The following is a 12,075-nucleotide window of genomic DNA, read 5'->3' as shown; positions in this document are numbered from 1 at the left end:
TTTCTGCTGTCTTCACAGCAGAAAGTGAAGCCGAGGGGGTGAGAGCAGGGAGCTAATAAACCAGAGCCTCCATTTCATCTGCTGACCTGCTCACCAATTTAACAAGAGCTGGAGAGACGGCCTGCTCGGTGAGCAGCAGCTGATTACCTCCCTGAGGGGGAGCGGTTTGAGACCACGCTGCTCCAGTTTTTAGCTTCGTGCTGACATTAGCAGTCTGTGCGCTCTCCCTCTGGATGTGACCACCAGTTTTTATTGCAGAAATATCATCGCTCCACAAAGTTCTTACCCAGTACGCTGTGTGCATCCTTCAACTTTAAGGCACTGGTTCACATTGAAACGTTTCTAAAAGCTCCCTGCCGTGAACATCATGAACGCCATCAGTAAACAGGTGCTTCACACCTGCAGAACGTCCCTCTGACCTGTGTCTCTCATCTAGGAAGGTGCTGAAGCAGATTCCTCTGGGTGACCTTCGACCCGACGAGACGGTTAGAGCCACTCAGGAGGCCCAGCTGCTGTCTCAGCTGCACCACCCGGCGATACTGACCTTCTACCACAGCTTCCTGGAGAGAGCCGCCTTCTGCATAATCACAGAGTACTGCCTGGTAACAGGAACCAGGAGCACTCACAGGGAGAGACTGAATCCCTTTGATCCAAAACCTCACTTAACAAAAATAATCTCAGTAAATTCAGTTGGACCTTCAGTGTTCAGCAGTTACAGTCGGCCGCCAGTTAAAGAGGCCACGCCCCCAATAATGCAACCATCAAGTGTTAAAAAACGAACGTGTGAAGGATTTAAAACAGTTGCAGTGACCAGAGGAAACTAGTCTTTGTTTGCTCCTGTTTTAACCTCACTGTTGGAGCCTCAAGTGGACGTTAGAGGAACTGCAGGCTTTGCTTTTCTGCTTCTTATTTATAGCTGAATGTAGATCACTCACAGTAGCTAACGTAGCTAACTACACCAGCTTGTTTGAATGAGCGTTTTAAGTCCCAGAGAGACATGTGGTGGTAAAGTCTTTTCTTTTGGTAGCATTTCAGCATGCTTGGGTTGACTGTTCTCCCCCACTGCCGGCATGGTTCCCATTTTCAGCCTTGGAGCTTGAGGCTTGATTGAAACACTGCCTGTTTTTGGGAGACACGCCTGATGTGGGTTCAAACTCTCGGTCATCTACCACGGGAACATGGGTTTGCGCTAACTCGCTGTCCTTCTGTAATGCGCAGAGTTCAAGCTGCCTTAAGCCAACCTGCCCGACGCAGCTGTTAGAGTTCGTTCCTGATCGGGTTTAAAATGCCTCCCTGTCTTACGTTTCTTACACCTGCATGTCTGGTTTGTTTGACGTTGCAGTGAAACCGAGTGCTCTCTTTGTCCGGGGCCGCCGTGCTCTTCAAAAACATCCTCACCTCAGTCACAACACATGAGGAAGTAAGAATGAAGCAACCGTGACAAAAGCTGCAGATCTGCAGGTTTGCATCAGCGAACGTTGGGCCTGTGGAGAGCCCCTCTGTCTGATAAAGACACAATGAAGCAACAGCCTGAAACCGAACCCCCCGCCCCTCCCTCCACGCCATCTTTCACGCCTGCTGTCTCGATGACACCAGGTGCCGTCTTCACACTCAGCCTCTCCACTAATGACTCTCACGCTGCCTTCATCTCCACTCGTGTTTTTCTCTGCCTCCCACACTCGGAGTATCCCCCTCGCCCGCTCGTTTACGTCACCTGACGGCGATCCTCCCCCCTCATTACCCAGCTCTCTCCCTCCTCCCCTGCCTCCTTCAGCATCTCCTGAAGATTTGAATCACTGCTGCAGAACAGTTCACGAAGCTTCCCGTGCTTCTGTGCTGCCAACCGGCTGGTTTTCTGTTCTACAAACACACAGACTGAACAATATTTAGGCCTTTTGTGAGGATTTAGTGTAATTCAACACACTTAAGCATGAACAGGCTGCGCCTTTGGAGATCTTAAGAGCTACTGTTTCTGTTCACCCCATTACCCACAATCCCCTGCAGAGCTGTGGACGACTCTGAGGCATTGCTTCAGCCTGATAGAGTGAGCAGAAAAATCTGATTTGACGAAGAAAAAACCGGAAATCACATCGTCTTATAAAATCCAGAACTGAGCAAACAAAGCTGGAATCACAGCAACGTAAATGTCACGTTTGAACTTTCCTTTAATATCTCAGTAATCTGATTATAATCGTCGGCACATCAGCGGACGGGCTGCAGTTAGCTGCTGCTGGCAGTTGGTGCGGCTCCTTTTAATTGCATCAGTCTGACAGAACGTGAACACGCCAGGCTGAGAGCGAACAGCAGTACCGACCTGTAGCTGGAGCTTCAGCCACACGTTAATGAGCTGCTGGAGTGAAGCTCTCTGGCTGCAGGCGCCCCCAAACTGGTCTGCTGTCAAAGCTTCCTTCATTTCACACAGAAGCTGAGACGAAAGCCTGAGCCACTCAGGAGCTGCTACTGTGGAGTGAAGTGTAATGACACATGCACTTCAGTCAATGAGTGACGCATCACTTCCTCCTCGCTGTGCCCTCAGGATCGGGATCTGGACTGTAAGATAGGAGAGGTGAGACGAGCTGGGCGGAGCCTTCCTGAAAGCCAGGTCGTTGATTGGCTCATCCAGCTCCTGCTCGGCCTTCGCTACATACACGACAGGTGCAGAGTTTTCTATTATTTCCTCTAAAGTCGTCTTTGGCTTTATATGTTTGTCCTGTTTCTGAAGCGAATCTGCTCCACATGTTTTATCTGCTGACACTCGGTAGTTAAGTAGAAACACGTTTTTGTGGTTTAATGAGATTCTAGGTGACAACAAAAAGTCACAAAAACAGTAACATTTGTAGCTGGTTAATATTAGAACAAATGATTGCAGATTGAAGTGGCTTCAGTCTGCAACCTGCATTTTATCCGCTGTGCTGCTCTCTGCAGGCGGATCCTCCACCGAGATCTGAAGGCCAAGAACATCTTCCTGAAACGAAACCTCGTTAAAATCGGTGAGCGTCCTCTTTGTGCTGCTGCTGCCGCGAAGGCTTGCGGTACTTTCCTCACGTTTGTGCGTGTATTACAAAACTGTCTGCTGCCTAAAAGGGCTTCTTCCTCTCACTAACAGCAACAACAACAAACAGGGCCGCAAATAGAAGCGTGCTTCCAGCTAACGAGTGGGTAGTAACGCGGGAGGAAGTGGGTTTACGCTGAGTGTGTGGAGTGTAAACTCAGCAGATTGTTGCTGCTGCTGCCGTCTGCAGTTTTGAACCAGAACTCTGTGAGAGTTTAGTTTACCAGCTGCACACACGGAGCACCGACACCACAGAGACGCTGCAGATCTACTGTGCAGTCATGTGAGCGGTGTTACGTTCGGCACAGTTAGTGGTTTCCAGTAGCTGTCAGCAAAGGTGTCGTCTCACTGTGTCACGATCAGCTTTATGTTAATCAGATATTCAAATACATCAGCGTAGAATTAGAAGTTCCAGATCTGTATCCACAGATCTGCTCATTCACTCATTGGCTGTTGCTTTGGAGCTGTCGGGGTCAGTAGCGGACACTCTGGTCCATTTCCATTGGATTAGTGCGTTCTCCAACTTTAAATGTTCATTGTGTGTTTCACAGCTGAGCGACCGAGTGTCTCTGACTCTCCGCGGCTCCGTTGCTCCTACAGAAGTTATTTAAACCTCTGACGTCTCGGCTCAGGTGCTCTTCGTGGTCTCAGAGCGTGATGTTCCCACGTCGAGCTCTGAAGAGCTTTTTGTCGCTGTTTGAGGGCTGCTGGAGGTGAATAATGCAGCTTTGCTCTTTATAGACAGAACAAAAAAGCAGAAGACTTGGAAGGAAGCGGGAAAATCGTTCAGGCCGAACCTGAAGCTTAGGAAAGGGTGAAACCGGGTCTGAAGCGTGGTGCCGGAAACCTTCACTGCCTGTGGGACAGCTCATTGATTCTTTATGATTTCTGCAAAGCGTGGTGAGGATCACGCAGGTCTGTGGATCGTTCAGTATCTGTGGGATGTATGTACCTGTGACGTTATCGGCCCACCGTGACACAGAGCATGTGTTTGGCGTGTGCAGGTCCAGGTGTTCACGGACCTTCTGCAGGTTCTTTAGATGTTCAGATTCAGTTTAACAGCAGATCAGTCATCAGGATGATGCTTCTCATGTTTCCAGGTGACTTTGGTGTTTCCTGCCTGCTGATGGGATCATGTGACCTGGCCACCACCTTCACAGGGACTCCGTACTACATGAGCCCAGAGGTGCTGAGCCACCAGGGCTACGACTGCAAATCTGACATCTGGTAACCTTTTAAAGGCCCCGTGTGCAGTGTTGGTATTAATATTCCTTTTTGACTGGTGCTCAATTTTGTATTTTCAAAATAGAATTAAAATAGTTGTTATTGGTTATTATAGTTATTTTTATCAGGCGGATGATGTGTGTCTCATGTTCTGCCTTTGGACCTTGTCTCCTTTTCTTCTGACCACACATTTGCAAAGCTCAGCTTAGTTTTTGGTCGTTCGTGACGTTTCGGGTATTTAGTGTCGGATCAAACCGCTTCGGGCGTGATCAGAATCTTTGGCCGGTTTGAAGTTTTTAAGGATTTGAGACCGACTCTGAGATGAGGAGTGTGGCTGCAGGCTGCTGTCTGTGTGGAAGCTCTGAGCCTCCTTCAGACAAAACATGTTCTTTGTCATTGTGAAACAAGATGAAAGGGATTCAGATAAAAAGCCCAGACCTCGGTTAAAGGGAATTTCACACCAGCTTTGTGCAGCTTCATTTTCCTCTGCTGTGATTGGTTCTGAGCTGGAGGCTGTACAGGTGCATCGTGGGAAGGGCTGATGGAGGAACGCCTGCAGGTGGAGAGCAGGAATTCATTTAACTGCTGCTGCTGCAGGAAGGAAAGCGAACAGGCTGCAGTCAGAGACTTTCCTGCAGATTTTACCCACAGATCCAGTTTTCACGTTCTGTACCTGAGGAGGAGTGGAGAGGCGCGGTGCAGGCTGCAGTATAACGAGGAAATGATGCTGAACAGGACACACTGGTGTAAATCACACCACAAATTGTAAATCCTGATATTTTTGTCATCCAGGTTGCTCGGCACAGTTGGTGTACATTTAAGTTTTAGGAGGATAAAGGCGTGCGCTTGTTGTCCCTGCGGTCTGAAGCGGTCCCTGAAGAAGGCGTTTGTTCCACAGATGTTTGTGCAACTTTCAAATTGAATCTGTGACGCAGCCGACTGAGTTTAACATGCAGAGAGGCCTCTGCCAAGATCCAGCGAGGACGAGATGAGCCTGATCTCGCTTGCATCCTTGACGGCAGAGAAATAATCAAAAAGAGCTGACAGCAGCAGGCGGGACAGCGACTCAGACGCGTTCAGTCGACGTGTGGAGCGCAGAGGTGGCCTGACAGGGTGAAAGATGAGACGGAGAGAGCTGCTCCGGGAAGTCAGCGTGGGACTGACGTTTCCAGTTCAGGACCGAAAGATGCTTTTATTGTGATGTGTGATGTAATCACATGTAATCACGTGTGTTCGGTGAGTGATCGGTGCAGACTGTGCACAACAGGAAATGAGGGAGAATAACAGACAGTGCTCTAAATGAATCACATGAACGTTTTCAGTAACATTACTGCAGTAAATTCAGTAATCACATTACAGTCACAGTTATATAATTACTCATGTTACAAAGGCTCTTCAGGTATCTGCACACTGGGTGGACAGGAATGCTTTCTTCCTGCAGCTGATTTCAGGTCTGTGCTGGTGGAGGAGAGCGGCGGAGCCGTCACATTACTGTTACAGTTACTGTGCAAAAGCGCCGACGCACAGAGTGCTGTCAAAGCTGCAGCAGGTAACAAAGCAGCGACGAGCAGTCAGCACCTGTTCGTGTGTCCACGGCTGAATCACCGCGGCGCTCTGATGCGTCTGGGTCGGTTTTCGTCTTTGCTTTGTGTTCGTACATAAATACTAAGAGAAAGATCGCGTGTGTCCTCGTTAGGATAGGGATTCGTGTTGGTGTGTGGAATTTGTTCCTCTAACTGTTAATCATGTGGTAATGCATGTGTGGTCCTTTTAAGGAGTAACGTGAAAATGATGTAACAACTGGTCTAACGAATCTCCGGCGAGGAGTAAACAGCCGTCTGAACCACAGCGATCTCTCTCACCAACACCAGTTTGTGTTTATACCAAAGTCAGTGTAACTTTTAACTCGAATAACTAAACATAAAAATATTTACAAGAATATTCTTATGCAAATTTTAATGATGTGACTTTGATTCAGTGTTTCTCAAATCATCAATATTATTCTCTGTCTCGTGCTTTCAGTTGAATTTTATTTAAATCACAGGAACAGTCACTTCAAGATGCTTTATATCGTAAGATAAAGATCCTGCACCCCAACAATCAAACTTTGGCGACAGTGGGAAGGAAAAACTCCCTTTTAACAGGAAGAAACCTCCAGCAGAACCAGGCTCAGGGAGGGGCGGGGCCATCTGCTGTGATTGGTTGGGGTGAGAGAAGGAAGACAGGATGAAGACATGCTGTGGAAGAGAGACAGAGATTAATGATTAAATTACATTTTCCTCCTCAAACACAGGAGATCCAATCTCACACACACACACACACACACACACACACACACACACACACACACACACACACACACACATAATATAATATATATATATAAATCTCTGTTCCACACTTAACGCTATTCAATCAGCTACGTAATTTAAATTTATTGCTGCCTGTTTTACAAACTTACTGGTGACCAGTGCTTCCCCTCAGCCTCGTGCTAAACACACCTGTGGTACCTGTTCTAAAGTTCTACCTGACCTTGTCCTCAGGTTTCTTAGACATTTTCAGAAAACTTGACCTCTGACCTTGAGGTCGACGCCCCTGTGCTGTCAGTTTGAAAGTCCTACATGATTCCATTCTCCAGTTCAAAGCCGTGTGTCCGCCCGGCAGATTAGCGACAACAACCCATCAGTAGAATCGATGGGGTGTAACAAACAGTGCACAAGACACAGAACAGAAACATACACAGTTTTTACATATTTCCATCAAGGACAATGGTTGCCAAAAGCAGAGTACTGTACCGTTATTACATTAAATAAAATTAAATACAGATAACAGGCAAACCCACGTTTAGTGTGAATCGGTTGATAAAATAGTGCAAGATACAGATGTAAACATCTGTGTTTGTTGGGAGCAGTTCTGATTGTGCAGTCTGACAGCTGCAGGGAGGAAGGACCTGCAGAAACGCTCCTTCATGCATCGAGGATGCACCCAGGTACCTATAAGAGTCCACTATGTCCACCGGTGTCAGTGTGGTGGGTCTGCGTCTCCGGAAGTCCACCACCAGCTCCTTGGTTTTCCCGGCGTTGATCAGCAGGTGGTTCTGCTGACACCAGTCCACAAAGTCCAGAGTCCACTGTCTGCACTCTGAGTCGTCCTCACCTGTGATGAGGCGACTATGGCAGAGTCGTCAGAGAACTTCTGTAGGTGGCAGCGTGGGGAGTTGATGGAGAAGTCTGCAGTGTAGAGGGTGAAGAGGAACGGTGCCAGCACAGTGTGGGGCCCCCGTACTGCAGACCAGCGTGTCAGAGACAGCCCTGTGTCCTCACATACTGTGGGCGTCCTGTGAGGTAGTCCAGTATCCACTGGGACATGTGGTGGTCCACTCCTGATAGCTCCAGCTTGTCTCTCAGAAGTCGTTGAAACAGTCTATGTTTATGTGTGAGTAAACACTATAAACATTATAAATAAATAGTAGATTTCTACACATCGCATTTAGAAATTTGTCTGCTTTGAAACTTTTTCTGCTCCCGTGCAGCAGGTCATCCTTCTTTATCCACATCTGCATATCTCTGCACAGAGAAGGAAGCAGCTGTTTTCTTTTTCTTGAAGTCAGCAGCAGGCTTTGAGCCTCCTGACACTTTCCAACTGCTTTGTTTCTCTTTTGTTTCTTTACTCAGACACAGCGGGATTTAGAAGCTCAGTGAAAGGTCAGAAAGGAAATGATGTGGCTCACGCCGCTGCACGTAGGGCCATCCCTAACGCTGAAAGTGGAGGTGAATTTGTTTGTGCTGTAGACGCTTTCTAGATGGAGCGCTAAAAATTAGAGAGGGAGGTACATTTTATCCTCACCAGAGTTGGACTTGCTCGAGGTCTGTGGGGACCGACTCAGTCTTGAAGCCAACCAAGTGGACATTGGAGGAAGTGCAGGCTTTGGCACTTGCACGCTGGGTTCTTGATCATAAAGAAGAAATTTCTGTTTGTCTTTGTTAAAACCACAAAGTGAAAACAAACACTTGCCTGGCAGCCTGTTAATGACACAAACTGCAGGCTTCAGATCAGACGGCCTCTTCGGGATGAATGGAGGAGGGCGGTACGCAGCGGCTGCAGACACACACACACACACACACACACACACACACACACACACACACACAACACACACACACACAACACACACATCCAATTCATGGTTGCACTGGCATGGAGTGTATCCCAGCAGTGTGATCCCACAGTCAGTCTATCGCACACACAGACACGCCCAGCAGCTTGTGGGGCTGCAGTGCTAACCACTGCACCACCGTGCTGCTGATGCACTCAGGGTTTTAATCAGCGATGAGGAGCATGAATGCTGAGGTTTAATATGAATTTTAATGTAATTTTTCCAAGATGACCAGCAATTAGAATCTAAGTTTGAAAATATGAAGATGTTTGTTGACATTGTGCTATAAGCTGAGTTTGTTAGCTGCATATCAGAGTTTGGGGATGTTTCTGGAATGCTGCAGATGGAAAAATGTTGACCATCAGAGAAGTCACTAAATCAGCCCTCAAAACATGTTGAGCCATCTCAGCTGTTGGAGAGGACGTTCAGGCTTACTGGGCCCGGGCACGTCCATCACTGTCTGCATCACTGTGTTTCCAACAGCAGCAGTTCAGATTCCACGTCTTTGGCAGCTGTGAAAACCAGTGTTGATCAAGTTACTTGAAAAAAGTAATCAGTAACTAATTACTAATTACTTCCCCCAAAAAGTAATCCCGTTATTTTACTGAGTACTTGTAATTAATTACTTAGTTACTTTTTTAAAACGATTTACAACCTGAACAGGTGATAAAGCGATAGATCTTTCAGCCCAATTCTACTTTTTCTGCATAATCCATCATACAAAATGTAATCAGATGGAAAAGTCTCTTTTTAAAACTTGTTTTATTAGTTTTAATCTTTTAACTTTATGCATCAAGCAAACATTTAATTACATGCAACATTCTCTGACTGGAAGAAATTAGTTTAACATTTAAACCTATTTTCTGCACATAAAATAAAATATTTGACGTGCAAACGCTGCAGTTCCTCCAGTGACCACTTGAGGCCTTCATCCAAAACTGAGTCCATCTCCATTGACTCCAATGAAACTGTTATAACCTGTTTGTGGCTGCTTTGACTGACAGGTGGGCGGTGACACAGGTGGCAGTCACAGCTGTCTGTAGGCTTCATCTCAGCTGATCCGCTGAACGCTCCTCTGCTGTTCATTTAAAGGGGCAGCTGTGAGGTTAATTGTCCTAACAGTCTGTCTGTGTCCCAGCTTTTGGTTTTTAATCAGTGCTAATCAATAATGAGCAGGTATCTGTGTCTGTGCCCTCGCTGTTTGAGTTACATGTGCTCAGTCTTGTGTTGTGCACTTCGACAAATGTCATCACTGTTTCACATCAGCATAAAAACGAACACGTAATTTTGAAGAAAGCGCAGTTAAAGTCCTGTTCGTAGCATGAGGATACAGTGAAGCTAAGCAGAGAGCCTGAGGTCAGTCTGCACCGGGCTGATCGCACACAGCTGAGGTGTAAACGTGTCCCAGCGTGATGAAAGGTTTGCTTCGCTGTGAGCCAGCAGGAACACATTTCCAAACCAGCCGATGTTTCTGCGCTGCAGGGCTCTGGGTTGCCTCCTCTACCAGATGTGCAGCCTGACTCACGCCTTCCGGGGTCCAAACTTCCTGTCTGTGGTGATGAAGATCGTGGAGGGAGACACGCCAGCGCTGCCCGCCGCCTACTCTCCAGATCTGAACTCTGTCATGCGGAGGTGAGGAGGACGTCAGGCTAGCTGCTCGGTGAAGTCTCCCAGGCTGCTTTCACGTTAATATGCAAACACCAGGCTGTCCGCAGGTCTCTTTTGGTAAAAGAAGTTTTGATCCTCAGATCATCACCGAGACAGAGAGTGCACCCGTCTCCTCCTATCCCAGCATTGTCCTCTGTCAGGTGCTATGAATTTACCCGAGTGTGTCACTGACTCTGAGCTCGCATTAACCAGCTGCTGTTTGTCTCTGTGTGAACCAGGATGCTGCAGAAACAACCAACATCCAGACCGACGGCGGCTGAGATCCTCAAGAGCACATTCATGGAAGAGAACATGCAGGTTGGATTCTTTATTTAAGCATTTCCTCAGCACCAGGTGAGCTGCAGGTATCTGAGCAGAGACGTGAGCCTCCCACCCACTGTGTCATTCTAACAACACCTGTCTCCACCCCCTCAGCCCCAGCTGGCAGATGGCCCCGCCCCTCCCTGAGCCTGGTTCTGCTGGAGGTTTCTTCCTGTTAAAAGGAAGTTTTTCCTTCCCACTGTCACCAAGTGCTTGTTCATAGGGGGTCATGTGATTGTTGGGTCTCTATCAACTTAAAGCACGGTGAGGTGACTGCTGTTGCGTTTTGGTGCTAAATAGATAAAATTTAATTAAACTAAAAAATAATAATAATTAGTGAAATTCTAAGAAGCATCAGTTATATCCAATAAAGCTGTACAAATAAAAGCTCTATATAAATCTTACTGAGCAGAAATCAAACAGAATAAACATTTACAAGTCAAACAGGAACATTTTTAAATGTGTTGGTCTGTAGCTCCCGAGGTTTGGACATGAAAAGGTGAAAGCAGCTTCAGCGGTGAGTCGGAGGAACCCCCAAGGCCTGAAACAAGCTTTCAAACCCACAGAGAAGCTGAAACGTCACGTTTGCTGGGAGTTTCCTGCAAAGATGAAATGTCTAGTTGTCCCAAATGAGCCCAGGATGCTGCTCAGACACAGACTAAATAAAGTTCACAGTAAATCTCTTCAGCCAGAGCAAACGTGCTCCCGTGCAGTCCTCCAAAACCACTGCTGCATGCTGGTCGACATGCACGACCCGGCCTGTTAGGCGAATGCTGATTGGCTGAGAAGTGGGCCGAAACAGTGAGTGACAGCAGAGTTCACTGGGAGAAACCATCAAAGATTAAACAAACTTCAGCATGAGAGCAGCGACAGCAGCTGCAGGGACACTTTCATTCTCTTCAAAGCTTTCTGTGGCCACACACCGGCCGCACCACACGGTTTTGACTCCGCCCCCGTCGATAACAGACGCTCTCTGCAGGTAGACGGGTCATCAGAAACTGCACGACCACCACTGAACCATAATTTCCCCATTAGTTTAATGTCCTCTGAAGTGCTGAAAGCCTGTGTGTGTGTGTGTGTGTGTGTGTGTGTGTGTGTGTGTGTGTGTTATATAACAACATCACCCGTTTCCCATAACCCTTGCTGGAGGCTCAGTTCTTTGGATGTTCGGGGAACTCGGCGAGAGATACCACATTATGGTTTTCATGGAGTGGGTTGCCATGGTTTCCACTGAAATATTATTATGTTAATGTTATTCCATACTGCAGCGTGGCACTCTGGGGCATCATGATGGCAGCTGAAGAGCTCCTGCAGCGCTCCGTAGCAGGTGACCCAGCTTTAATGTCTCCGAAGTCTGGGCAAATGTCCGGGGATAAGATCTGAGGAGTAACTGACACTTCCCAGAGTTTCATTTCACATAATGCTAGTCACAGTGCTGTGCACACAAATGATTAAATTAGAACACGCTGATAGATTTAACTCAACACTGAACCTACTTATTAAAAAATGATTCACACTCTGAGCTTTTGTCTCGCTGCCTTAAAGACGAAGCTTCCACTGAAGCCCCTCCACAGCGAGCAGAGAGCGTGACACCAGAGCAGGACGATCGAGGGAAATCACAAAGGAAGTGCAGACGCTGACAGCTGTTGGCATCGTTGGAGGGCGAACTAAAGCT

At 47.4% G+C, this 12,075-nt stretch overlaps 1 protein-coding gene and 1 long non-coding RNA gene across 2 annotated transcripts in view; one reads left to right on the top strand and one right to left on the bottom strand.

Moving 5' to 3' along the window:
- The window catches only part of nek11 (NIMA-related kinase 11), a 58,359-nt gene that overhangs the window by 18,680 nt on the left and 27,604 nt on the right, over positions 1-12,075 (top strand). The window contains 6 exon segments of the mRNA XM_085292852.1: positions 437-602; positions 2,537-2,655; positions 2,926-2,990; positions 4,153-4,279; positions 9,915-10,064; positions 10,319-10,397. Coding sequence (XP_085148978.1) covers positions 437-602; positions 2,537-2,655; positions 2,926-2,990; positions 4,153-4,279; positions 9,915-10,064; positions 10,319-10,397 — 706 coding nt within the window.
- Positions 6,294-12,075, bottom strand: part of LOC146565014 (uncharacterized) — an 11,388-nt gene continuing 5,606 nt past the window's right edge. Inside the window, exon 3 of the long non-coding RNA XR_014894492.1 lies at positions 6,294-6,513. This is a non-coding gene — a long non-coding RNA (uncharacterized LOC146565014). The remainder of the gene's footprint in view (positions 6,514-12,075) is intronic.

Source organism: Mchenga conophoros, linkage group LG11 (genome assembly GCF_057382185.1).
Source record: "Mchenga conophoros isolate Kocher_MC1m ecotype Shallow Benthic linkage group LG11, M_conophoros_male_GT1.1, whole genome shotgun sequence".
Taxonomy (NCBI): domain Eukaryota; kingdom Metazoa; phylum Chordata; class Actinopteri; order Cichliformes; family Cichlidae; genus Mchenga; species Mchenga conophoros.
Note: the sequence above shows the minus strand (reverse complement) of the source record. Positions and strands in the feature narration are given on the sequence as shown.